The sequence below is a fragment of the Apis mellifera genome, linkage group LG2 (assembly GCF_003254395.2).
Source record: "Apis mellifera strain DH4 linkage group LG2, Amel_HAv3.1, whole genome shotgun sequence".
NCBI lineage: Eukaryota > Metazoa > Arthropoda > Insecta > Hymenoptera > Apidae > Apis > Apis mellifera.
Genome location: NC_037639.1, coordinates 14,677,647 through 14,703,983, shown reverse-complemented (window position 1 = coordinate 14,703,983; position 26,337 = coordinate 14,677,647). Strand labels below are relative to the sequence as shown.

General features: G+C 48.0%; 3 protein-coding genes and 1 long non-coding RNA gene across 18 annotated transcripts in view; 2 read left to right on the top strand and 2 right to left on the bottom strand.

Moving 5' to 3' along the window:
- Nucleotides 1-16,943, top strand: part of LOC408677 (titin) — a 35,163-nt gene extending 18,220 nt beyond the window's left edge. For 3 of the 8 annotated variants that reach the window (XM_006568855.3, XM_006568844.3, XM_016918128.2), the window contains exons 3-6: nucleotides 458-697; nucleotides 5,584-6,026; nucleotides 6,112-6,314; nucleotides 6,451-16,943. In XM_006568855.3, coding sequence (XP_006568918.2) covers nucleotides 458-697; nucleotides 5,584-6,026; nucleotides 6,112-6,314; nucleotides 6,451-16,191 — 10,627 coding nt within the window. In that variant the 3' untranslated portion in view covers nucleotides 16,192-16,943. The remainder of the gene's footprint in view (nucleotides 1-457; nucleotides 698-5,583; nucleotides 6,027-6,111; nucleotides 6,315-6,450) is intronic. The other 5 variants (XM_026439294.1, XM_006568852.3, XM_006568851.3 and 2 more) reach the window with 5 other exon arrangements.
- LOC107966113 lies at nucleotides 3,891-21,637 on the bottom strand. Its single transcript, XR_001706550.2, has 2 exons — nucleotides 21,587-21,637; nucleotides 3,891-5,314 (listed from the first exon to the last, which is right to left on the bottom strand). It is a non-coding gene; the product is annotated as an uncharacterized LOC107966113 (long non-coding RNA).
- Nucleotides 17,452-20,728, top strand: LOC102656639 (hepatoma-derived growth factor-related protein 2-like). Of its 2 annotated transcripts, none has more exons than XM_026439295.1 (2): nucleotides 17,452-18,012; nucleotides 18,448-20,728. In XM_026439295.1, exons 1-2 carry the CDS (start codon nucleotides 17,903-17,905, stop codon nucleotides 20,585-20,587), a joined length of 2,250 nt encoding a protein of 749 aa, XP_026295080.1. In that variant the 5' UTR covers nucleotides 17,452-17,902; the 3' UTR covers nucleotides 20,588-20,728. The 2 variants fall into 2 exon arrangements, with proteins under 2 accessions (XP_026295080.1, XP_016773621.2); XM_016918132.2 differs by having other exon boundaries at nucleotides 17,452-18,252; nucleotides 18,494-20,728.
- Nucleotides 21,638-24,660: 3,023 nt separating the features above from the next.
- The window catches only part of LOC408676 (CREB-regulated transcription coactivator 1), a 31,187-nt gene continuing 29,510 nt past the window's right edge, over nucleotides 24,661-26,337 (bottom strand). For 6 of the 7 annotated variants that reach the window (XM_006568862.3, XM_026439296.1, XM_006568859.3 and 3 more), the window contains 3 exons: nucleotides 25,828-25,902; nucleotides 25,590-25,761; nucleotides 24,661-25,518 (listed from right to left, as the gene is read on the bottom strand). In XM_006568862.3, the coding sequence (XP_006568925.1) occupies nucleotides 25,301-25,518; nucleotides 25,590-25,761; nucleotides 25,828-25,902 (465 nt within the window). In that variant the 3' untranslated portion in view covers nucleotides 24,661-25,300. The remainder of the gene's footprint in view (nucleotides 25,519-25,589; nucleotides 25,762-25,827; nucleotides 25,903-26,337) is intronic. The other variant, XM_006568858.3, reaches the window with a different exon arrangement.

The following is a 26,337-nucleotide window of genomic DNA, read 5'->3' as shown; positions in this document are numbered from 1 at the left end:
TGTTATTTGAAAGATTTACATCTTGAGCGAGTTTAACAGTCATTGGAATAGAAATAAGAAAAAAATATAAGAATAATAAAGATAGCGAGAGTTAATAGGAAATAAGAAAGATGAAAAGACATATTACTACACTATATTTGCCTTGACAAATCTTGGTAATTGCTTTCGTAAAATATCACGCAAAAACAACGATATAAAATATATAAATATTTTAATATTCGATAAATTTTTTTCTTTACACGTAAAGATAATAAATACGATAAAATACAAAACACGTTAATTCGCTCGTGAAATCGTTTTAAGAAATTTCAGCGAACGTGCCGATTCGATAGATTCGAAAAAATCAAGCAATATATATATTCGAAGGATATATTTCTATATAAATTCGACAGTCGCTCCCTCTTCCAATCGTTGCCAAGAACCAAGAACGAATCGAGCGAAAACATTCAAATTTCAGACGTAGCGACTCGAGGCCACAATCGCCACAGGGCAAACCTCGAGACTATGTTTCGCCTACGGGGAAGCCGACGGGTGGCGACGAGGGGTCGGCGAAGGCAGGCGGGAAGCCGGCAAGAGGAGATCAGACGCCCGATTCCCTCGAGGAGGACGACGCCCGCCAATTACCGGCCAAACTACCCGACATATTGTCCAAGATCCCCCTGAAGGAGCAATGCATATGCGAGCTATGCACCTGTGGGTAAGCGGATGACAATCGCCATATATTTTCACTTCGGTTTTCTCAAACATTTTTCCCGAATCAATTTATCTTATCCCGAACGCGCTTACACAACTGCGTGTACAACTGTGTGTCGGAAACGTGACCCACTTTCCAGCCTCGAAACGAGATTTCGTGAATATACGAAAGAATGCGAATTAACGGTTTCAATTTCTCTATGGTCGACGAGGCTTCGTTTTCTTTTTTCAGCTATTCCGTTGACGATCGGCCCGATAGAGGAAATTATCAAATCTCTGAGATTTTTAGCAATTTGAATATCAAGTTTTCGATTCCTTTTCTAATTATACTAGCATAAGAAACTATTATCGATACAATTACTATTACGATATTTTTATTTTGGACGTGAATAGTAATGGTGGAAACAAATGACGCGAGACATCGTTCTTCTGACCATCAGCGCGACTCGCGACTTACTAAAATATCGGCAGAGAAGTACACTCGATGTACAGCGCCGCGCGTGGCCTGAACGAGATTTCGTTGGAAACACGCGTTAAAACGAGTAAAGTGAAGGGAGAGGGGATAGTTGATTAATGGCGCTCCTTGTTTTTTTTTTATTACGGATTTAATTTTCTACCTCGAAGGGATGAGTAATATCGGTTGAATCGTGTTACCCAATCGGTTCGATCGCTATCGAAAAATCACGTTTCCGCACCACGGCGTATGTCGAGTTGCATCGAGTTGCTGTCATCACGATCGCGCATGCGTCAGCCTCACGCGTCGCAAAGAATCTTGCAAGACGTTTCAAACCTACGCCATATATCCGTTTCGTCTCGCTATTCAATTTCGCTATATAAGTTGAAGAAAAAAAATAGGATTTCCTTTCTTCCTCTTTTTTTTTTAATTTTTAACGCTATTGTTCCGATCCTCGAATTGATCAATCCTTTTATATCTCTCACGTATCCCGTAGAAAATCTTACGTTTCAATACGCGATTGTTTCGATTCTAAACGTGATCGTATATTTTAATAGATCTTGCTAATTTCGAGAGGATTAAACTTTGATCATTTTCTATTAAATACCGCAGAAAATCTTAAAAAATTACGAGATCCGTTTCAATACTGAATTAAAGAAAAGATCGTTCTAATTTTTAACGTGATTCTATATTTCGATCTGGTTAATTTCGAGAGGATTATATTTTAATTATTTTTTATCTCTTAAATATCGCAAAAAACTTAAAAAACCACGCGAGATCCGTTTCAATACTGAATTAAAGAAAAGATAGGGTTACTTTAATTCTTAATGTAATCGTATTTTTTTAAAATAATTTCTCTCAAGTATCGCAAAAAATCTCACAAAACTTTGTAATAAATTAAATAATAAAGAATCGTTCTAATTTTCAATGATCATACTTTCCAACAAGATATCTCGTTATTTTGAATTAAATTTCCTCGCGTATCTCTTACGTGTCGCAAACAATCTTTCAAGATCCACGATTTCAACGATTACAAATAATTTAAAGGAAAGATCCCTGTAATTTTTAACACGCGATCGTAAGAGATTTCGTTCGAAAGGGGTTAAATCTCGGCCGCGATTGATATTCCACAAACGTGTACGAAATTCTCGATCGAACGTATACATACATACATATACATATACACCTGTATCACCTTTATCTGTTGTGCGTATCTGTTGGCTCGAAGCCCGAGGGTATCGAAACGTCGGCCAAGTATGGCCTCGAGGCCCTCAACCGTATTATGAAACAAGTTGTATTATGCAGATGAAGGGAAACGCACGCGCCGCTGAAAACTGGGACACCAGACAAGCCCTTTTACGGGAGCTTGTTCCCGGCCAATCGCGATCCGCCTCTCCGCTTCCCTTCCTTATTCGAACCTTCTTCTTTCTGCTCTCCTCCCCCTCCTCCTCCTTCAAGCGCGCTCGCGAAGGTGATCGCGGTTGAAAATTTTTAAAGGAGAAGGTGATCCGCTCGCGATCCAAGGATAGCCTCGACTGATTTTCTTCGCCCGAAAAATCGATGCGACGAGAAGAGGAGGAGGAAGAAGAAAAAGAATCAGTTTTTTCGTTTCCATACGTGGAACAAGAATGATTCAAGAGTGATTCGGATTGCAACGAAGTCGAAAGCATATCGTGTCGAGCTTTATTTATTTGTTTCTTTTTTTTTTTAATCCAAGGACAACGTTCTGGAATTACACGCTCAAAGGAGGGGGGAAGAAGAAGAAGAGAGGAAAGAAAAACTTGGGAATCGGGTCAAGACGATCGTTCCATTCCCGATTATATCATCTCTCCTTCCAATTCGCTTTCGTTACCATTTTAATTCCGTTTTCGGTTCGTGTTTAATATTTATCAAGGATCCAATTGAAGATTGAGAGAGAGAAAAAGGAACGCTTGACCCGAATGGAACCGAGATCGAGATGGGAAATTGGTTGCACTATTCGATCCACTCGATCGTAGTTTTTCTATTTATTCTTTGTTCTTCGTTCGTATAAACGAACGAGCGAGAAGATTATCGAGGATGATTCGAATCTTTGACGAAGGATTTATTGGGAAAAATTCGGGGACTGATGTACATATAAATATTCTGGAGGAGGGTGAATAACACGTGTTATTCAAAGGATCGAATATTCGATCGAGTCGAGTCCTCTCTGTTCCGAGTCGAAATTTGCCGCGCGTGCGCCCGCTTTTCTTTTTTGTTTTTGTATCAAATCCTTTCACGGGACGATGGATTCAAACGCATCGCGAAATCTCTCTGTTTGACAAGTTTCCAATTTCTAAATGGCCTCCAACTGAACTCCCTTTCCAAAAAACGCCTCGTTAATGGCGCCGATAAAACATCCAAACAATTTTAATTCGATATTTACGCTTTGCTTTAAATTTTCTTTTTTTTTAACGATTCTGACGAACGATAAATTTTGTTTTCTTTTTTTTTGGGGAGGGGCTTGTCTTTCCTTTTTAGAATAAAAAGAAAAAAAAATCTTGGAAATCGAATTGATTCCAAACTTTTTAATAGTGGAAGGAAAAATTGAAAATTTCGAGTTTTTGAAACGATTATCTATCGATAGGTGTAATATATTTTTAGTAGTTGATTTTGTCGGGCGAGTCTGTCGATATTAAACGCAAAGGCAAAGGGTTGAAAAGAGGGGAGGGAGAACGCGCGTTGGCATTTTGACAAGCTCGATTCACCTTAATTGACATGGAGATTGAGGTATCGATGTTTCCTTGTTAATTACCAATTACACCGAAATAATAAATATCGGGAGACTCGTGTCGAGTATAACGCGGAGGCGAGACGAAAAAGAGTGGAGAAAATAGTTTAGAAAATGCGATTGATCTCTAAACAGATCTCTACTTTCAATCAATTAATGGAATTTGTTAATGGAATTTATTAATGGAAATTGTGATTAATGTTTTATCAGATTTGACTTCGTAAATATCCGCGTATAGAGTCAGTCCAATGACAATTCCTCAAGAATTGTGTGTATTTCCATAATCTGCTCGTTGCAAATTTTCCCTTCGTTTTCTTTTTCTTTTATTCTTTGCTTCCCTTCAACGAGTCACGTCACATAAAATCTAAAAAGTAAAAAGTATTTACATTAATTAAACAACGTAACAATTCCTCAAAATTGTGTGTATTTCCACAATCTTCGATCTCGTTGCAAATATTTTCTCTTCTTTTCTTTTTCTCTAACAATTCCTTAAGAATTGTGTGTATTTCCATAATCTTCTCGTTACAAACATTTATTTTCCATTTTTTTCTTTTTTCTCTTTGTTTTTCTCCAATGAGTCACGAATAAAATCTAAAAAATAAAAAATGTTTCAATTACTGAAACATATGCAATTCCTCAAAATCGTGTATATTTTCATAATCTTCTCAAATATTTATTTTCTCTTCGTTTTCTTTTTCTTTTCCTTTGCTTTCGTCCAACGAGTCACGAATAAAATCTAAAAAGTAAAAAGTATTTATATTACTCAAACAACGTAATAATTCCTCAAAATCGTATGTATTTCCACAATCTTTGTTCTCGTTGCAAATATTTTCTCTTCTTTTCTTTTTCTCTAACAATTCTTCAAGATCGTGTATATTTCCATAATCTTCTCAAACATTTATTTTCTCTTCTTTTCTTTTTTTCTTTTTCTTTACTTTCCTTCAACGAGTCACGAATAAAATCTAGAAAATAAAAAGTATTTATATTACTCAAACAACATAATAATTTTCTCGTTGCAAATATTTATTTTCCATTTTTTTCTTTTTTTCTTTGCTTTCCTTCAACGAGTCACGAATAAAATCTAGAAAATAAAAAGTATTTATATTACTCAAACAACATAATAATCTTCTCGTTGCAAATATTTATTTTCCATTTTTTTTTTTCTTTACTTTCCTCCAACGAGTCATGAATAAAATCTAGAAAATAAAAAATATTTATATTACTCAAACAATTCCTCAAAATCGTATGTATTTCCACAATCTTCGTTTTCATTGCAAATATTTTCTCTTCTTTTCTTTTTCTCTAACAATTCCTCAACATCTTATATATTTCCATAATCTTCTCGTTGCAAATATTTATTTTCCCTTCCTCTCTTTCTTTTTCCTTTGCTTTCCTCCAACGAGTCACGAATAAAATCTCTAAAAGAAAGTAAAAGTAAAACGTGTTTCGATTACAACGAACCATATGCGTGAAATAGAACGAAGCAAAATAACTCGTGCTCGCACAACGATCACGCGCGTGACCAGGATGACGTTCACCGTTCAATATCACCCAGTTTATCAATGAACCCCCCTCTCAATCTCCAATTAACATTCCTCCCTCTCGTAACCCACAAAATTGCCCTCGTCGAAAGAATCCCCCCCTCTCTCCAACTTTTCATTCCATTTCCGAAATGGAATTTTTCCAGACGACACCGTTGCCCCCACAATCTGGTCGCGCAGGACCACCTGGAAATTCCGCGGGACGAGCCGGTGCACGCGGTCACCTCTTACCGCGAGGAATTCGACGAGAAACGCGTGGACAGGCAGACGGTGTACCACCACGAGGACCACCTTCGAATGGAGGGAGATTTCGCGGGGGAGAGGCGTGCGGACTACGTGGCGACGAGGGGCGAGAGGGCGCCGGTGAGGAAGCCGCAGGACAACTTGAGGCCTGAGGGCGAGTTCGTGGGCAGGGTGAGGGAGGAGGCGCCCACGAAGGGGGAGAGGGCGGTGGTGAAGAGGCCGCGGGACAACCTGAGGCCGGAGGGCGAGTTCGTGGGCAGGGTGAGGGAGGAGGCGCCCACGAAGGGCGACAGGGCGCCCATCACCAGGCCCAGGGACAATCTAAGGCCAGAAGGGGAATTCGACAGTGAGATTTCTATTCTTTTCGCAAAACAGAAAAACAAAAATTTCGTCACGATTCTTGTCTTACCTGTTTCTCTTTCTTCGAAAAGGTACCATAACCACGGAGCTGGTGTTCACCGGCACCCCCGGCGAACGGCCTAGCCCGATACGTCGCAACACTTACACCAAGGTCGAGGGAGAATTCGTCGATTCGACGACCACGAGATCGGAATACGTGGACCATCGAACGGTGGAACGAGCGGAGATCGTCAAGCGTACGGACAACCTCACGGTGGGAGAGGGTGAATTCACGGTAGGTGGAGGGAAAGGAGATAAAATTGATAAAATTGATAAAATTGCTCGGGTTGAAGAAAAGGTTGGCTTTAAGGAAGGTTTAACAATTTCTCTTTAATCTCGGGTTTAATCGCTGACGAAAAATTTTGCGGCAGGGTACCTCTCGTCTCAAGGAGGATTTCCACACGTACGACGCGGTGGAGAGAGAGCCGAGGAGGCGGCTCACGTACACCGAGGAGGAGGAGGAGGGGGAGGAGAGGGATCGCTTTTACGGGAAGACGGACGCGTTGGAGAGCAGCACAACGACACGGGAGGAGTATCGGAGTTTCGATCGGACCGATTACAGAAGCACCGCAGTGATCAGACGGGACGATAATTTGAGGACGGAAGGAACGTTCGAAGGCGTGACCCACGCTAAACGAGACTACGCGGCGCCGCCGGTTACCAAGAGACCCGAGCCTCAGAAGCCCAAGGATAATTTGAGGCCCGAAGGACTGTTCGAAGGTCGACCAAAAGACGATTACGCGCCGAAACGAGGAGAAAGACCGGAAGTAAAGAGACCGGAGGACAATTTGAGACCGGAAGGACCCTTCGAGGGAAGACCTAAGGATGATTATAAGCCGACCAGAGGAGAAAGGGCTGATGTGAAGAGGCCCGAAGATAACTTGAAGCCGGAAGGACCGTTCGAAGGGCGTCCAAAAGACGATTACGCGCCGAAACGAGGGGAAAGACCGGAAGTAAAGAGACCGGAGGACAATTTGAGACCGGAAGGACCATTCGAGGGAAGGCCTAAGGACGATTTCTCGCCAAAAACAGTCGAACGTCTGGAGGTGAAGAAGCCTCAGGACAACTTGAGACCGGAAGGTCCCTTCGAAGGAAGACCTAAGGAAGATTACAAGCCAACTAGAGGAGAAAGGGCCGATGTGAAGAGGCCTGAAGATAATTTGAGACCGGAAGGTCCCTTCGAAGGCCGACCAAAGGACGATTACAAGCCAACTAAAGGAGAAAGGGCTGATGTTAAGAAGCCTGAAGACAATTTGAAGCCCGAGGGACTATTTGAGGGAAGGCCTAAGGATGATTATTTGCCGAAACGAGGGGAAAGACCGGAAGTAAAGAGACCTGAAGACAATTTGAAACCGGAAGGACCATTTGAAGGAAGGCCTAAAGATGATTACAGACCAACTAGAGGAGAAAGAGCTGATGTGAAGAGGCCTGAAGACAATTTGAAGCCTGAAGGACCATTTGAAGGAAGGCCTAAGGATGATTACAGGCCAACTAGAGGAGAAAGGGCTGACGTGAAGAGGCCTGAAGACAACTTGAGACCGGAAGGACCATTTGAAGGAAGGCCTAAGGATGATTACAGGCCAACTAGAGGAGAAAGGGCCGATGTGAAGAGGCCTGAAGATAATTTGAGACCGGAAGGTCCCTTCGAAGGCCGACCAAAGGACGATTACAAGCCAACTAGAGGAGAAAGGGCTGACGTGAAGAGGCCTGAAGACAACTTGAGACCGGAAGGACCATTTGAAGGAAGGCCTAAGGATGATTACAGGCCAAAAACAGCGGAGCGTCCCGAAGTCAAGAAGCCTCAGGATAATTTGAGACCGGAAGGCCCCTTCGAAGGGCGTCCAAAAGACGATTATTCGCCGAAACGAGGAGAAAGGCCGGAAGTAAAGAAGCCGGAAGACAACTTGAGACCGGAAGGACCTTTCGAGGGAAGGCCTAAGGACGATTACAGGCCAATTAGGGGAGACAGAGCGGATGTGAAGAGACCTGAAGACAATTTGAGACCGGAGGGGCCGTTCGAAGGAAGACCCAAAGACGATTTCGTGCCGAAAATCGCGGAACGGCCAGAAGTAAGGAAACCGCAGGACAATTTGAGACCGGAAGGACTATTCGAAGGCCGTCCTAAGGACGACTACAAGCCAACCAGAGGAGAAAGAGCCGATGTGAAGAGGCCTGAAGATAATTTAAAGCCTGAAGGACCCTTCGAAGGAAGACCTAAGGACGATTTCTCACCGAAACGAGGGGAAAGGCCGGAAGTAAAGAGACCGGAGGACAATTTGAGACCGGAAGGACCCTTCGAGGGAAGGCCTAAGGATGATTTTTCACCGAAACGAGGGGAAAGGCCGGAAATAAAGAGACCAGAGGATAATCTTCGTCCAGAAGGACCGTTCGAGGCACGGCCTAAAGACGATTACAAGCCAACCAGGGGAGAGAGGGCCGACGTGAAGAGGCCTGAAGACAATTTGAAGCCCGAAGGACCCTTCGAAGGAAGGCCTAAAGACGATTATAAGCCTACGAGAGGAGAACGAGCCGACGTGAAGCGTCCAGAAGATAACCTAAAACCGGAAGGACCTTTTGAAGGAAGGCCCAAGGACGATTACAAGCCAACCAGAGGGGAGAGGGCTGACGTGAAACGGCCCGAGGACAACTTGAAGCCCGAAGGACCCTTCGAGGGTCGTCCAAAGGACGATTTCTCGCCGAAGATAGCCGAACGTCCCGAAGTGAAGAAGCCTCAGGACAATTTGAGACCCGAAGGTCCTTTCGAGGGTCGTCCAAAGGACGATTACAAGCCAACCAGGGGAGAAAGGGCTGATGTGAAGAGACCTGAAGACAACTTGAGACCGGAAGGACCCTTCGAAGGAAGACCTAAGGACGATTTTACTCCGAAAACTGCTCAACGTCCAGAAGTGAAGAAGCCACGAGACAACTTGAGGCCCGAGGGAGAATTCGAAGACCGACCCAGGAGCGAGTACACCCCTGGCGAGAAACGTACGCCGATTAGACACCCGGATAACTTGTACCCCGAAGGGGAATTCGAGAGACCGTTCCACATTCCTTACGGTCCTGGCGAGAGAGCGCCGATCGTGCGACATCCGGACAATCTCTTCCCCGAAGGAGAGTTCGCGGATAGGCAACGCGTCCCGTTCACCCCTGCAGAACGTAGAACTCCTATTAAACACGATGACAATATTCGTCCCGAGGGACCGTTCGAAGGCCGACCAAAGGACGATTACAAGCCTACGAGAGGAGAACGCGCCGATGTAAAACGTCCAGAAGATAATCTAAAACCGGAAGGTCCATTCGAAGGAAGGCCTAAGGATGACTTTTCGCCGAAGACAACTGAGCGTCCCGAAGTGAAGAAGCCTCAGGATAATTTGAAGCCCGAAGGTCCATTCGAAGGAAGACCTAAAGACGATTACAAGCCTACGAGAGGAGAACGAGCCGACGTGAAGCGTCCAGAAGATAATCTAAGACCGGAAGGACCCTTCGAAGGAAGGCCAAAAGACGATTTCTCGCCAAAAACAGCCGAACGTCCAGAAGTGAGGAAGCCTCAGGATAATTTGAGACCCGAAGGTCCCTTCGAGGGTCGTCCAAAAGACGACTACAAGCCAACCAGAGGAGAAAGAGCCGATGTGAAGAGACCTGAAGACAACTTGAAACCGGAAGGACCCTTCGAAGGAAGACCAAAAGATGATTTCTCGCCAAAAACAGCCGAACGTCCAGAAGTGAGGAAGCCTCAAGATAACTTAAAACCTGAAGGCACGTTCGAGGGTCGTCCAAAGGACGATTACAAACCAACCAAAGGCGAACGTGCAGATGTGAAGCGTCCAGAGGATAACCTAAAACCTGAAGGTCCGTTCGAAGGAAGGCCTAAAGACGATTATAAACCAACCAGGGGAGAACGAGCCGACGTGAAGCGTCCAGAAGATAACCTAAAACCTGAAGGACCCTTCGAGGGTCGTCCAAAGGACGACTACAAGCCAACCAAAGGCGAACGTGCCGATGTGAAGCGTCCAGAGGATAACCTAAAACCAGAAGGACCCTTCGAGGGTCGTCCAAAGGACGATTTCTCCCCGAAGCGAGCGGAGCGTCCAGAAGTGCGACGGCCGGAGGACAATCTGCGCCCCGAGGGTGACTTCGAGAGACCGGAGAAGCCTTTGGTCGGTCCAGCTGAAAGACGTAGCCCTATCAAGCACCCCGACAACCTTCGCCCCGAAGGAGAATTCGTTGGCAAGCCAAAAGACGACTTCACGCCTACCAAAGGGGACAGAGCCGTGGTGAAGAGGCCTGAAGACAACCTTCGCCCCGAAGGACCTTTCGAGGCTCGTCCCAAGGACGACTATCGACCGGTTCGAGGCGAGCGAATCGAGATCGTGAGGCGCGGCGACAACCTTCGAATGGAGGGCGACATGGAGACTTATCGCTCGAGGGACGAGTACGCCGAGTTCCTGGTCCGCGAGAGGACCGAGGTGACCAAGTATCGGGACAACCTGAGGATGGAGGGCGAGTTTATCGACGTGAGAACCAGGGACGATTTCAAGATTGTGAGAGGAGAACGCGTGGACGTGGTCAGGCATCCAGACAATCTGAAGCCGGAAGGTCCTTTCGAGGCGCGGCCAAAGGACGACTATTCGCCCCCGAAGATGGTGGAGAGACCGGAGGTAAAGAAGCCGGAGGATAATCTGAAGCCGGAGGGAGATTTCGTCGGCAGGCCGAGGGAGGAGGCGCCGAAACACGGCGAACGTGCGCCGATCAAGAAGCCTCGGGATAATTTGAGACCAGAGGGTGAGTTCGAGAGGCCAGAGAGGAAACCAGTCGGCCCAGCTGAGAAGAGGACTCCTATCAAACACGAGGATAACTTGAAACCTGAGGGAGAATTCGAGAGACCGAAACAGGAAGAGTTTAAACCGGCAGAGAAACCGATTATAAAGAAACCTAAAGATAATCTTTATCCCGAAGGAGAATTTCAAGTTCCTGAGAAGAAACCTGTCACCCCTGCCGAAAGAAGAACACCGATTAAACATGAAGACAATTTGAAACCTGAAGGAGAATTCGAGAGGCCTAAACCTGAAGAGTTTAAACCGGCAGAGAAACCGATCGTGAAGAAACCTAAAGATAATCTTTATCCAGAAGGAGAATTTCAAGTTCCTGAGAAGAAACCTGTTACTCCTGCCGAAAGAAGAACCCCCATAAAACATGAGGACAACTTGAAACCTGAAGGAGAATTCGAGAGACCCAAACATGAAGAGTTCAAACCTGCGGAGAAACCGATCGTGAAGAAACCGAAAGATAATCTTTATCCAGAAGGAGAGTTCGAGGTCCCAGAGAAGAAACCTATTGGTCCTGCCGAAAGAAGAACACCGATCAAACACGAAGACAATTTGAAACCTGAAGGAGAATTCGAGAAACGGAAACCGGAAGAATTCAAACCGGCAGAGAAACCGATTGTGAAGAAACCAAAAGACAATCTGAAACCGGAGGGCGAATTTGCGACTCGACCTAAGGAGGAAGCTCCGCGAAAAGGCGAAAGAGCGGACGTGAAGAAACCCAAGGACAACCTTTATCCCGAGGGTGAATTCGAAATTCCCGAAAAGAAACCCGTCGGCCCTGCCGAAAGAAGAACCCCTATCAAACACGAGGATAATCTACGTCCCGAGGGCGAGTTCGAGAGACCACAACCTGAACAGTTCAAACCTGCCGAGAGACCCGTCGTCAAGAGACCAACCGACAATCTTTATCCCGAAGGAGAATTCGAAGTCCCCGAAAAGAAACCTATTGGTCCTGCAGAAAGAAGAACCCCCATAAAACACATGGATAATTTAAAACCAGAGGGCGAGTTTGAAAGGCCCAAACATGAAGAATTTAAACCTGCCGAGAAACCGATCATGAAGAAACCTAAAGATAATCTTTATCCAGAAGGAGAATTCGAGGTCCCTGAGAAGAAACCTATTGGTCCTGCCGAAAGAAGATCACCAATCAAGCACATGGATAATTTGAAACCTGAAGGAGAATTCGAGAGACCCAAACATGAAGAGTTCAAACCTGCAGAGAAACCGATCGTGAAGAAACCGAAAGATAATCTTTATCCAGAAGGAGAGTTCGAAGTCCCAGAGAAGAAACCTATTGGTCCTGCCGAAAGAAGATCACCGATCAAGCACATGGATAATTTGAAACCTGAAGGAGAATTCGAGAAACGGAAACCGGAAGAATTTAAACCAGCAGAGAAACCGATCGTGAAGAAACCTAAGGACAATCTCTATCCAGAAGGAGAATTCGAAATCCCCGAAAAGAAACCTGTCAGCCCTGCAGAAAGAAGAACACCAATAAAACACATGGATAATTTGAAACCTGAAGGAGACTTTGAAAGACCCAAACATGAAGAATTCAAACCTGCCGAGAAACCAATCGTGAAGAAACCTAAGGACAATCTTTATCCAGAAGGAGAATTCCAAATTCCTGAGAAGAAACCTGTCAGCCCTGCAGAAAGAAGAACACCAATAAAACACATGGATAATTTGAAACCAGAAGGCGACTTCGAAAGACCCAAACCTGAAGAGTTCAAACCTGCAGAGAAACCGATCGCGAAGAAACCAACGGACAACTTGAAGCCGGAGGGCGAGTTCATCGGTCGTCCGAGGGAGGAAGCGCCGACGAGGGGTGAGCGAGCGGAAGTAAAGCGTCCGGAGGACAACTTGAAGCCGGAGGGCGAGTTCGACAGGCCTCGTCCCAGAAGGATCGGCCCTGCCGAGAGGAGGACGCCGATCAAGCACCCCGACAACTTGAAACCGGAGGGCGACTTCGTCGGCAGGCCGAAGGAGGAGGCGCCGAAGCGTGGCGAGCGAGCGGAGGCGAAGAAACCGAGGGACAACCTTCGCCCGGAGGGCGACTTCGAGAGGCCGGAGAGGAGGGGCAGGGTTAAACCCTGCGAGAAGCGCAGCCCGATCAAGCACCCCGACAACCTTCGCCCCGAGGGAGACTTCGTCGCCAAGCCGAAGGACGACTTCACGCCCACCAAAGGGGACAGAGCCGTGGTGAAGAGGCCTGAAGACAATTTGAGACCGGAAGGACCCTTCGAGGCTCGCCCCAAGGACGACTATCGACCGGTTCGAGGCGAGCGAATCGACATCGTGAGGCGCGGCGACAACCTTCGAATGGAGGGCGACATGGAGACTTATCGCTCGAGGGACGAGTACGCCGAGTTCCTGGTCCGCGAGAGGACCGAGGTGACCAAGTACCGTGACAATCTGAGAATGGAGGGCGAGTTTATCGACGTGAGAACCAGGGACGACTTCAAGGTAGTGAGAGGAGAACGAGCGGACGTGGTCAGGCATCCAGACAATCTGAAGCCGGAAGGTCCTTTCGAGGCGCGGCCAAAGGACGACTATTCCCCCCCGAAGAAGATAGAGAGACCGGAGGTAAAGAAGCCGGAGGATAATCTGAAGCCGGAAGGGGAGTTCGAGAGAAGAGAAACCGAGAAGAAACCGATCTTACCTGCCGAGAAACGTTCCCCGATCAGGCACGAGGACAACTTGAAGCTCCCCGAGGGCGAGTTCGGTCGTCCGAAGGAGGAGCCTGGCAAGAAGAAGCCCAAGGTCGTCGGTCTTCCCGCCGAAAGAAGGACGCCGATCAAGCACCCGGACAACCTTCGCCCAGAGGGCGAGCTCGACATGCCTCGCAGATCTCTCGAGATCGAATCCACGACTCGCAGGAAGCAGGAGCTCGAGCTCAAAACGAGTACTCTGAAAGAGGAGACGAGGCAGGAGGATTCCAAGAGGAGCATGGCGAGGATCGAAATGGAGACCGAGAAGAGGACACCAATCAGGCACCCAGACAACCTTCGCCCAGAGGGCGAGCTGGACATGCCTCGCAGATCCCTGGAGACCGAATCCACGACTCGCAGGAAGCAGGAGCTCGAACTGAAGACGAGCACCTTAAAAGAAGAGATGAGGCAGGAGGATTCCAAGAGGAGCATGGCGAGGATCGAAATGGAGACCGAGAAGAGGACACCAATCAAGCATTTAGACAACCTTCGCCCAGAAGGCGAGCTCGACGTGCCTCGCAGATCCCTGGAGATCGAGTCCGCGACTCGCAGAAAACAGGAGCTCGAGCTCAAAACAACGAGCACCTTAAAAGAGGAGACGAGGCAGGAGGTGACGGTGAGGACGGAGGATTGCAAGAGGAGCGTGGCGAGGACGAGAACTGAGATAGAAACCGAGAGGAGGACGCCGATCAAGCACCCAGACAACCTTCGCCCCGAGGGTCAGTTCGCCCAGCGGGCGAGGACGCCCGCGCCGGCGCGTGGCGAAAGAACTGCGGCGAGGAAGCCCAGAGACAACCTTCGGCCCGAGGGCGAGCTGTACGCTGCGGCGAAGGACGACTTCGGGCCGAAGAGGGGCGACCGTCCCCAGGCGAGGAAGCCCCGCGACAACCTTCGCCCAGAGGGCGACATGGAGGTGGTGGTCGCCTCCTCGAGGCAGGACTACTCCGCGGGGCATCAGGCGAGTGTGGAGACGGAGACGGTGCGTCGGTCGAGGGAGGACTACAGGAGGGTGGAGAGGGTGGTGAGGCGGCACGAGGACAACCTGAGGGTGGAGGGCGAGCTGTACGCGGAGCGCAGGGACGACTACGGCGGGGCCTCGAGCCCCGAGAAGGGGAGGAGGTCGCCCATCCGCCGCGCAGACAACCTTCGCCCAGAGGGCGAGTTCGCGGGGAGGGCTCGCGACGATTTCGCCGTTTCGAGGGGCGAGCGGGCGGAGGTGGTGCGGCGGGAGGACAACCTGAAGGTGGGCGGCGGCGAGTTCCACGACTCGACCTCGCAGAGGTCCACGTACACGGTGGTCAGAGGGGAGCGGGCGGAGACGAGGCGCCACGAGGACAACTTGAAGGTGAGCACGGGCCACGCGATGGAGAGCAAGACGACGACTAGGGACACGTTCTCCCCGAAGAAGGAGGACTTGGGAGGAGGGAGGAGGGAGGTGGTCGGGCGGAAGCATCACATGGAGTCGTCGATCGCCTTGGGCGACGACCTCGTCTCCTCCACGACCACCAGTCAGAGGAACTACAACACGTTCACGAAACGCACCGCGAAGGAGGTGGCCGCCAAGATGAGCGGGATGGAGTTGGACGGGTCGGCGAGCCGAAGGAGCGTGGAGTCGAGGACGGTGGAGAACGGGACGACGAGCGTGGTGAAGAGAACGACCTCGTCTCAACGGGTGATAACAACGGAGCATCGCGACGCCTCGATCTCGATCGAGGGGGGAGCGGTGGAATCCTCGAAATGTTCGCGCGATCATCAGCGGCACGAGAGGGACTCGAGTCGCGGAGGCGCGGAGTACAACGTCGAGCAGAAGCATCATCGTCAAGAGACGAGCAAACGGGACTACGTGAACGCGCAGCACGCGGAATCTCGGCAGAGGCAGGAGACTTCGCGATGCTACAACTCGAGCCAGGCGAGCAGCGCCGAGTTCAGGCAAGCGATCGGTGGATCGGTGGAAAGGTCGCAAGTGGACGCGAATGCGCTGCTCTCGACCAAGACCAGCCACCACAGGAAGAACGTCATCTCCTCCTCTTCGGCCGACGTGACAAACTCGGTCCTTCACAGGCGCGGAGGGACCGCTTCGTCCACGGAAGCGCTGCACACGATATCGTCGACGGCCGCCGACCAGAAGAAGAGTATCTCGAACCTGGCTGAGACAGGCCAGTACATAAGCAACTCGAGCCAGAGCAGCGACCGGCGAAGCCTCACCTCGTTGCACCGCAGCGCCAAGGAGGGCAATCCGTGGGCGTCGTCCACGTACGAGCGGCCGCAGAGGATCGTCCGCCAGGACAACTTGACGGTCGGCGGCAAGTTCTACTCCACGCAGAGCGAGGCGAGGAGTTACGGGAATTTCGGGGGCCAGAGGGTGGAGCGGGTGCACAGGCAGGCGAACGTGTCGCACATCAGCCTGGGGGACGGGGGGGCCTCCGTCACCTCGAGCATGTACAGGAAGGAGTACGCGCCCAGGCACAAGGGCCCCTGCCCGGCTGCCCTCATCGAGGCGAAGCAAGCCCCGTTCAAGCACACCAGGGACACGCCCAAGCACAAGTTCTACATGCCGGTCGTCTCCAATTGAAGCTTTCCCTTCTCTCACGGGATAATCCCTCTCCCCTATTTCTTCGACGCGATATTCAAGATGGAAATGATTTCTCCAAACTTCTTTCGACTATTATATATTATCCGAGATACCGATTTTACACGCGTAAAACATATATACATATATATATACACGAATATATTTTTATCCTCGAAGGGAATAATAAATATTGGGAACGAGATGTTAAAAGGCTCGATACGTATATGTATCGGTATGGCGAATTCGAAAATATTCGGGAAGCGGATGAGAATCGAGTTTTTTAAACAAGATTTCTTTCCACTTTTAAAGCAACGTGTATTACAAAGCAATAACTAGAGCTTAAATCCGTGATAAGGGCGAATCTGATCGTCGAGTCAGATTCGGCCGATAATTAGAGTAGAACGCCCCCTTTTTTCGTCAGCTTCGTTATTATTATTATTATTATTATACGTTTAATCATTCTTTCTCGCCTATTTTTTTTTCTCTCTCCCTAACACCTTGCGATTTATTATTCAATTAATCCTATATTTTCGTATAAGCGAACGATTCCTCCCCCGGCAAGGAGAGGGAGATTTTCTTGTTGTTTTTTCATCCGTTCGACGCGACGGGATGATCGAATTTATCTTGTATGAATTTATTTTGTTTTATTCTCTCTCTCTCTCTCTCTTCCTCCTTCCCTTGTCGATATTTTTACTTTGATCCGAGGTCACGTGTGCGTTCTCGATCATAATAAAAATACGTTTTGCAATTAATTCTTGGTTTTCTTTTTGCGTTCTCCCAAAGTTTCTTTTCTCTCTTTTCATCCTTTCGTTTCTCCTTCTTTAATTTGGTTTTCAGATCGATGGAGTTTTCCAGATTTACTTTACTTTCTTTTTTTTTTAATTATCGGACCAAGAGCTGTTCGCGAGAAACGTGAACAAAGGGAGCTCCATGGAACCACGTCTCTTCGTTCTTTCGTTAACCTCGACTCGATTATTTCTTTCCTCTTTTAAATTTATCTAAAACGGCTCGAGTATGTATACCAGGCTTTACATATCGTCGAGAGTAAGGGGAGGAAAAGTCGAACGCTTCACCGAATTAACCGAACTTCTCTCGAAACTGTTTGTAGAAAAAAAAAAAAAAAAGAAAAAGGAAAAAAAAAAGAAAAGAAAAAATTCCCAAACTATCCGTCAAAAAATTCGACGAATCGTATCGATTCGAAGCGAGGAAGAAGGAAAGGAGACGAGAGAGAGAGAGAGAGAAAAGAAAAAAAAGAAAAGGGGAAACGGCGATAATACATTGGCGATAAATACATATATATATATATATATACATATATATATACATATATAACAAATTATGTACATACGACGCGTCTAATCGACTCGTTTGCAATAAAGAGATATATTTTGCGTACCGCGTTTTATTCCATTCATTCGATCGCTTCGTTCCACCGACTTCGTCTCCAATCTGAATCTATCCGAACCCGATTCTATTTGGAAACGAGCTCGATCGCTGCCATGGCTACGTGGCGTCGAACAAAAGCAACGTCTCGATCGTAACCGGTCGAGGCAGGCCTGCGCCACATTCAAGCAGCACCGATACCTCGTCCGATAAAGTGTTGTATATCCCAATTCGTGTATATTCCAATCGTCAAAATATGAGAGTAGCTCGCACGCACGCCCATTCATAGAAAAAAACTGCGCTACGATGCCCGTTACCTTGCCACACCATGATCGTACGACCCCATCTCAATTGTGCATACATCCTCGTTCTGTCCATACTTCTCCGATCGCCCGCCTCTCACTGCTTTCCAGAGGTTGTCAAAGACAACCAGGCCAGGTAATTTGCGAATCACCATCCAATCCATCCTCTCCATACTCTTCGAGAAATAAAATTTTCCTCTCCCTCTCCCTCTCTCTCTCTCTCTTATACGAGAAAGAGAGCGAGACAGAGAATCTAAAATCGTCGAAATCCCTCCTCGAAACGTATAGAACAACTACATTTCCCTTCTTCCTTCTTCCCCTCTTCGACAGTAACGCGGACGCAGGGGGCTACGCGATCGAGGAGCAAGGGAACAAAGTGGACCCGTCCATAGAGCGGATTCGATACTCTTCGAGAATAAATTTTCCTCTCCCTCTCTCTCTCTCTTATACGAGACGCTAGGAGAAAGAGAGAGAGAGAGAATCTAAAATTCTCAAACGAATCGTCGAAATTCCTCCTCGAAACGTATACAATAACTACATTTCCCTTCTTCCTTCCTCCCCTCTCCGACAGTAACGCGGACGCAGGGGGCTACGCGATCGAGGAGCAAGGGAACAAGGTGGACCCGTCCATAGAGCGGATCTTCCGCGGATCATCAGGCAACGTGGAACAACAACGTCGAAACTACAACTCGGCCAACTCGAAACGCAACGTGGAGGCGGTCTCGGACAAAACGACGATCCGGACCGAGGACACGAGGAAGCGTCCCCGGATAAAGCGAGGGGGGGCGGAGGAGGAGGCGGCGGCGGCCGTCGCGAGGAGGAGCGGGGAGGAGAAGCGTGCGGCGGGCGGCAGAGCCAAGGCCGCGCCCTCCGCCAACGCCAGGATCGGCCGCTCCTCCCCCGCCAGGGGGATGGACCCCCTCCTCGCCCCCAAAAATCTGCCCGTCAAAGACTACGAGGTGCCCCTCCTCGACCCGGACGAGGGGGGGGAGGAGGAGTCGGTGGCCGGCGTGGTCGGGGCGAGGGGCAAGGAGGCGAGGTACAGGGGGGAGTACTCGGGCGGCGGAGGGGAGGACTCGGCCAGATTCATAGACCAGGAGGAGAGGTCGAGCCTGTACGACGATTTCGAGGCGAAGGACGTGGTGAAGCGGGGGATAACGGGGGCCGAGGACTACGAGGAGATGGAGGAGGAGGGCGTGGAGGGGGGCGTGGACGAGGGGGCCGCGTTCGAGGAGGGCTCGATCGAGGAGGAGGTCGGGGCCGAGAAGAGGAAGTACCGGGGGGGGGACGTGAGGGTGAAGAGGGAGCACGAGGCGTCGTCGTCGAGAGGGAGCAGCAGCAGCAGCAGCAACAACGGCAACAACAAGGAGGGGGCGATGGAGGGCGCGGAGAAGATGAACGGGGAGAGCGGGGAGGCGGGCGCGACGGTGGAGGCGTCGGAGAAGACGGTTGACGCGTCGTTGAAGAGGGACGCGTCCTCGGAGAAGGAGCAGGCGGCCAGCAAGGGGGAGAGCAACCAGCTGTCCGGGCAATCGAAGGAGGGGAAGGAGTCGGGGCAGCAGTCGAAGAGGAACGTGCTCGACACGAAGAACGAGAACGACGGCTCGTCCAAGTCGTCCGGCTGCGACCGGGACACGGACAACGCGAAGAACGAGAAGCCCCTCCTCTCGCCGATGAACGACCAGAAGACGGTGGAGATGGAGGGCGACGAGGGCGCGAAGCTTCTCCAGGGCGGCCAGGAGGGGCAGCAGGAGGCCGCGGGAGGGGGCGGGGACGCGGGCGGGGGGAAGACGCAGGAGATGAACCTGTCGAGCGACAGCAAGCCGATCGGCAGCTTGATCGGCGGCGACTCGTTGGGGGTGAAGGGGGCGGACGCCTCGTCCAAAACGGAGGAGTCGAAGATCGCGGACGTGGCGGGTCCGGAGGCGTTGAAGGGGGGCGACGTGCCGGCGAACGTGCCCGAGACGGCGGCCGTGGAGAACGCGAACGAGAAGTCGGAGTCGTCGCAGAAGGGGGGCGAGGGGGGCGGGTCGGCCGAGCAGGTGGACGAGGATTACCAGAAACGGGTGGAGGAGCAGATCCAGAGGAAGATAGACTCGATCAAGGAGGAGATAAAGAGGGAGATCACGGAGAATCAGCGAATCAGGGAGATCGAGGAGAACAACGCCAAGTTCGAGGAGTTGAGGGACGAGGAGGAGGAGGAGGAGGACGAGGAGGAGGACGATCAGGAGAACGAGTCGGCGATCGACAAGCGCGACACCGTGTCGAAGAGATCGCCGGATCCGGCGGCCGCCGCGCCGGCCGACAAGGACAAGTCTCAGGTACGGGAGGAGAAACGGTTGGGGATGGTGAGGCGAAAGAAAAGGCAGGGAGAGAGCGGCGGCGGCGGCAACAGCAACAGCAACAGCAACAATCAGGAGAAGCAGGACGAGTCGAGTTCGGGGAAGAAGAGTCGGCAAGCGGCCACGATGAAGAAACGATCGGCGGCGAAACTGGAAGCTCAAGACCCGGAAAAGATACCGAGGAAACGCGAGCGGCCACGCGAGGTGATATTGGTCGAAAGACCGGAACGGAAAAAAAAGAGGAGACGAAGGGCTAAGAACGCGGAACAACGTGGCGCAAAGCTGGAGGGTAATCAACCAGCTGAGATCGTGCAGGACTCGAGCTTGCGCGGGAACCTCGGCGATGGAAAGGTGAAAGGGGGAAATTAATCTGGTATTGCGGATGCTATTATTGCTACTACGAGTGTCATTAAACGAATGGTTCCGAATTCCGGCAGTCGAGCGTGGATGATTCGAAGATGACGGAAGATGAGAAAGCGGTCGCGGAACGGAATTCCCTGTCCGAAAAGAAATCCGGTTCCGTGGCGTCGTTCGCCGGGAGTAACGAGGAGATGGGCCCATTGGCGACCGAATACGGAGATGCGTTCGGCGGTTTCAACAATGATCCTGGGGTGGCGCTAGCTAGATTTAAACGAATCAAACGAGTTCTTCGCCCTCCGGTTTCCAACCCCTAGTTTCCCAACGTGTTCCCAACCACAGAAACGAAATTTCGCGCTCACGATCGCGTTTCACGATCCTATCGATCGGTCGGTCCGTGTCGTGACACCGTTATCTATATATATATATATATATATCTTCTATATACATATATATCATAGAAGATGAGAAATATATTAGTAAGCAACACGTAGATTAATTAGCCGTAGATCCGTTCAAACCACGTAAAAGTAGGAATGCGGATATGATCCTTGATTACAACAGTTCCCTTACCGGTTTCCCTCAAGGCTCGAAAGATAAGCGATTAACCGTTGGTAACGCGCGAACGTATAATAATATCGGTCTCGTCGGTAACGTCGCGGCCAATGCTCCATTCTTGTACACGCAAAAGTCGTACGTCCTTGAAACGGAAGCGTACGCCGCGCGGCGCCTCTTTCGCGAGTACACTCTCCAATCTCTTTCACTTATTATTCGCGTCTATTTTGTTGTCTTTAATCTATCCCGATCACGTATTTCAAGCGTAACCCGACGCTATTTTTCGACTTTCGTTGCAACTTATGTTAAACAATAAAAGAAAAAAAGTACTTTAAGACAAACGACAGATACGATAGATGAGAGATGTATTAATAAAATCTAAATTTATATACGAAAATTATTATCTAAAAAGGAAGAGAAAGGAACGAACGTAGAATATATTTCTGGATATATTACCTGCTGCCGATGGATCCATGCCTCGTCGTTCGATGTCGAGTGGCGCTCCTAGAGGAAGGGAGGGGGGGACGGAGAGAGAGAGAGAGAGAGAGAGAGCGAGACAGGTAGAGACGCAGAGGCAAATACACAGATAAAAAACATTCGTAAGACGTTCAAGATTTAATAACAAAGATACGATTAAACACGAAGAAGACACATAGATCGTTAACCCTCTGTTTTGTGCGCTTACATTACGGGGGAGACTTTGACATTTTTTTTTTTTTTCTATTTTTTTTTCCTTTTTTCTTTTGAAATTTACTCTCGGCAAACGAGCGTACCGACGAGTCTCCTCGCTTGTACCATCCATCTCTCCTTATCACCGTTCTACTTTACAACAATATGAAACAATTATTTACACATCGACGGGCAGAAGGATCACGGTGTTGCGTGAGAAATGACTGAATGCGTGTCCCTCTCTCGTATATATTTTTCTTTCCTTTCCTTTCCTTTCTTCTTTTTCGTTTCCCCTCCCCCCTTTCCCTATTCCTATTCCTCCTTTCCTTTTTCGTTACGCGCATCGACGTTTTTTCCGCCATTTTACGCCAGGATACGCACAACTTTCTTTCGACCAGCTTCGAGTCGATCGAATCGAGGATCGAACTTTCGCCACTCAAAATTCGTCGCTCGCGAGAATTCGATCTCGATATTTCGATAGTTCGCGCCAACGATCTTTATACATTTTTTCGTCTCGATCTCGAAAATTCTCCTCTCCGTCCCAAGCGTGGACGTCGAGATTGGTATTCTTTCGACGAGTTTCGTGAATCGTTCGCGCGAATTCGCGGCTGATCGTATCTTCGAAAAAAGACTCGTCCTTCGTCGCGTCACACCGGACTGACTTTTCTTCATACACTTTTTTGGTCGTGCGAGATTGCGTACAGGTGGCTTAGATAGATATAGATTCGAATTTCTCTTCGGTCTCTCAGCAGTCTCGGCTGCTGGTCGAATGGAAACGTTAACAGGCACCGATCGTTACAAAAGGAATTCGCCTCCGTCCTTTCTCGATAATCCGCTCTCGTTGAGCAGAGGACGCGTTGGACGACAATTGGATAAAACCTCGAGCCAGGAATTGACATGGGTGTGCACATCTTTCTTTCTTTCTTTCTTTCTAAAGGAGAGTCCTGGAAGGTCGATTCGTAACAACAATAATAATTTTTCTTTCCCTTTTTTTTTGCGGAAACGGAACTCGAGCAAGGACGAGACGAGCGCGACAAGTGAAAAGGCGACGCAGGTCAAAATCGAGAGAGACGAGGCGAACGAAAAAGATTGATCGTTCTCAATGACGAGAGACCAAATCGTTCGGTGGATTGTTTTCCTCCTTTCTTTCTTCCTTTCTTTTTTTTATTTTTTTTCTATTTTTAATTTTTTTTTTCCCCTTTTTGTTTCGCTTTTTGTTCCGACGGATACTCTGCTTTAGTGCATGTCGAGATAGAGACTTTCTTTTTATTTAAAAAAATCGATGTCTGAGAAATGGTGTTCACAATAATATGGTACAACAACGTAATGGTATTACAGGCTTAAATATATATATATATATATATATATGTGTATATACGCATATAAATGTATATATATATCAACATATATTTACATATATATATGTGTATATATATATATATGCGTGATATTTATAATAATATAGGTAATTTTCTTTACCACAATAACATGGCTATATACAAATATTACAATGTTCCCCCCCATCCCTTTCCTTCCGTTCGAATCTTGGCGCGCTTTCGATCGATCGAGAACCTCTCTTTCTCACTTCAACAATATTCGTATTTGAAATTGGAGATCGTACGAGAGAGACCGTCCTTCTTCTTTCAGCATGGGAAAAGCGTGCGTGTATATATACGTATGAGAGAGCGAGAGAGCGAGAGAGAGCAAGGATTATACACTTTTCGCGCGTATACGAATGTGTGTGTGTGTTTACGTTGAAACTGGACGAGACGAAAGAATATTAATTTCCTCGAGTAAAATTTTCAAATTTTCCAAATTTAACCTCGACTTTACTTTTAACGCTTACTTGTCCTCGAAAATTGACTCGAGAATCGAAATTCGATTCAATGATCGTTGGGGAGAATTATCGATAAGGACGAGTATGCTTTGGCACCGTCTCAGCCGGTGAGACTTTCTTCTTTTCCTCCTTTTCTCTCGTCACGAATTTGCGACGAGTTTAGGAAAATTCATGGAGATCGAAGCGAATAATGACAGAGTTATATAACAAGATTCTCTTTAAATATCGATTTGATCGATGCGATTGGTCAGTTTCCTGATCAACGATAAATATATATATATATATATATGATATCGAATGTGTGCTTAGGCACGGTAACAGGCAGTACGCTCGGTGCATTAAGAGAACATGTTTAAATAACAGAGAGAGTGGATTGGGGGAATAAAGGATCGAATATGCTCGATATCTCTCTCTCTCTCTCTTTTTTCAACGCGAGCGAAATTCGCACGGGCGGAGAAAAAGAAAAGAATGTCGTCGAATGAGTTCCGTCAGCACGTTCGAACGGCGTACGCAACGAAGGCGCCAAGTCTTTTTTCGCATGGACACGCGGATTCTTTCTCATTTCCCTCTCGGTTATTATATATATATATATACTTTAAGTCGAATTAATTCACGCAAAGTAATCGAATTACTTTGAAAAATTGACGAGATTTCTTCCCTCGAACTGCTCTTCTTCCATGCAATAATAAAGAGAAAAAGGTATCGTCGAGTTGAGCGTAGAATTTGTGTACAATATATGTATCTCGATTCGATCGAAGAGAGAGAGAGAGAGAGAGAGAGATTCGTAGAGGGAAGGGAATTGGAGATGCGCGAGTGAGAGAAAGGGAAAGGATCGAAGGTACGAGATACTGCCGCAAGATGTCTCCCTCCTCTCTCGCGTCTGTTCAACACTTTCAACATTTTTCCCCCGAATCTGTAGGAGCCGTATATGATTGACCAACCCACGTATGCATAATGATTTCTTATTTACTTACTTATTTTATTATCTTATTACTTTTTCTTCGTTTTTTTTCTTTTTTTTTCGTTTTTCCTGTCATATCTTTTTTTTCCTTTTTTTTTTTTTCTTCTTCTTTCCCCGCTAACTAACGGTTAATTTCGTAGTAAAACTACACAACAGGTGTAGTTTCTCTCCATCTTCTTTTGCCTCGCGCTACGGGATATCGCGTACGACAAAAGCATGTACAAATCAGTAGACATTTTCGGTTTTTGTGCTTCTTAGAGATCATACATGATACAATGTACAAAGTAGTATAAAATAAAAAAAGGGTTAATAAAGATTTGTATTTACTTAATCCTCGATTTAACGGTTTATCACGAGCATGGGGGGAGCATTTCCAACGCGAAATATATCCTTCGATCTATCATTTTCGATCGTCCAACGGAGAAGCATTCTCTTCTTCATTCTCCACATTCTCTTTTCTATTCCCTTCGAATATATCTCCTCGAAGAATCATCGCGTCGTTGGTCGTAAAGAACTTCCCGTTGGAAACGGATCGAATTTATCCGAAGAAGCGTACAAATCGCAAGACAAGAAATTCGCGATGTTAATTTTCTTTCCCCCTCTTTTCCTTTCTTTTTTCTCTCTCTTCCCTACGATGATAATAATAACAATAATAATAGTCGGCGCGCGAATGTGAAAATTGGTTGTGAAAATCGTCTCGCCTTTAGAGTCGATCCCGCCTGAAGTGGGCCTCGGCGCTCGGATCCGATATAACCATGGTCGGGTCGGTGAGCATTTGCAGCCCGTCCATGTCGATCGGGTCTAACCCCTGCCTGAGCGCGTCGTCCGACGGGAATATGTCCGGGTCGAAGTCGCCCATCATCGCCGAGCCGAGGTCCTTCACGAACTCCGGATTCGTCAGATCGTCCGCCCCCGAGAAATCTATCCGAGAAAAAAATACCAAGATTAAAACCAGTCTTCTTCTCCCTCCTTCTCCTTCTTCTTCAACGTACCTGTGAGGATGATGGTGGGGGTGTTGGGCGTCTGCGGGGTGAGTTGTTGGGTGGCTGTCGTGTTGTTGCTCGTCGCCGTCGTGGTGGCGGGCTGGTACGGGACCTGGGGGCTCGTGCTGAAGTACCCCGCGTCCCCGCTCCCCAATTCGCCGCCCACGTTCATCGCGTCGTTCTGCGAATGTTCGAATCTCGATTTGGTTCGATCGAATAAGATAGAGAGAGAGAGGGAGAGACTTACCTGAGCGTAACTCGTGGTGTGGTTCGGCGAACCGATGTACGTCCCGATCATGTTGGTCGGCACAGGGTTGTCCATCTGAAGAAGAGAAAAGAGAAGGGAGGGGGATGGTGAGTTTTTCAAAAAATTTTCCAGCGGCTCGAATCATTGTCGCGCGCTCTTCCAAGACAAGGAGAGAGAGATAAAGAGAGAGAGAGAGAGATCGAGAGTATTGCTTTCACGGTCGATCGGTTCGGTTTCGAAGAAGAAGGGGAACAGGGTGCGGCTGACTAGAAAGGAAGAGCGCGGAGGGGGGCAAGAAAAAAATAGGGACGATAGATTAGGATGGATAGATCCTTTTTAAATTCGCTCTCGGAGAATTCTCTTCTTGGAGGGGGAGGAAGTTTTTCTCCTTTCTTCTTTTTTCTCCCTTCGCTCTTTCTTCGAATTTTAAATTTCTGAAAAGCTTTGCTCCTTCTTAAATTCGATTCGTCTTTTTTCTTTCATCTTCCTCGCGTTTTTTAAATTTTCGTA

Coding starts and splice junctions, on each gene's coding strand:
- LOC102656639 (XM_016918132.2), top strand. CDS start 17,881: ATGCCCGTTACCTTGCCACACCATGATCGTACGACCCCATCTCAATTG. Junction 18,253..18,493: donor TCGAGGAGCAAGGGAACAAA/GTGGACCCGTCC, acceptor CAAGGGAACAAG/GTGGACCCGTCCATAGAGCG.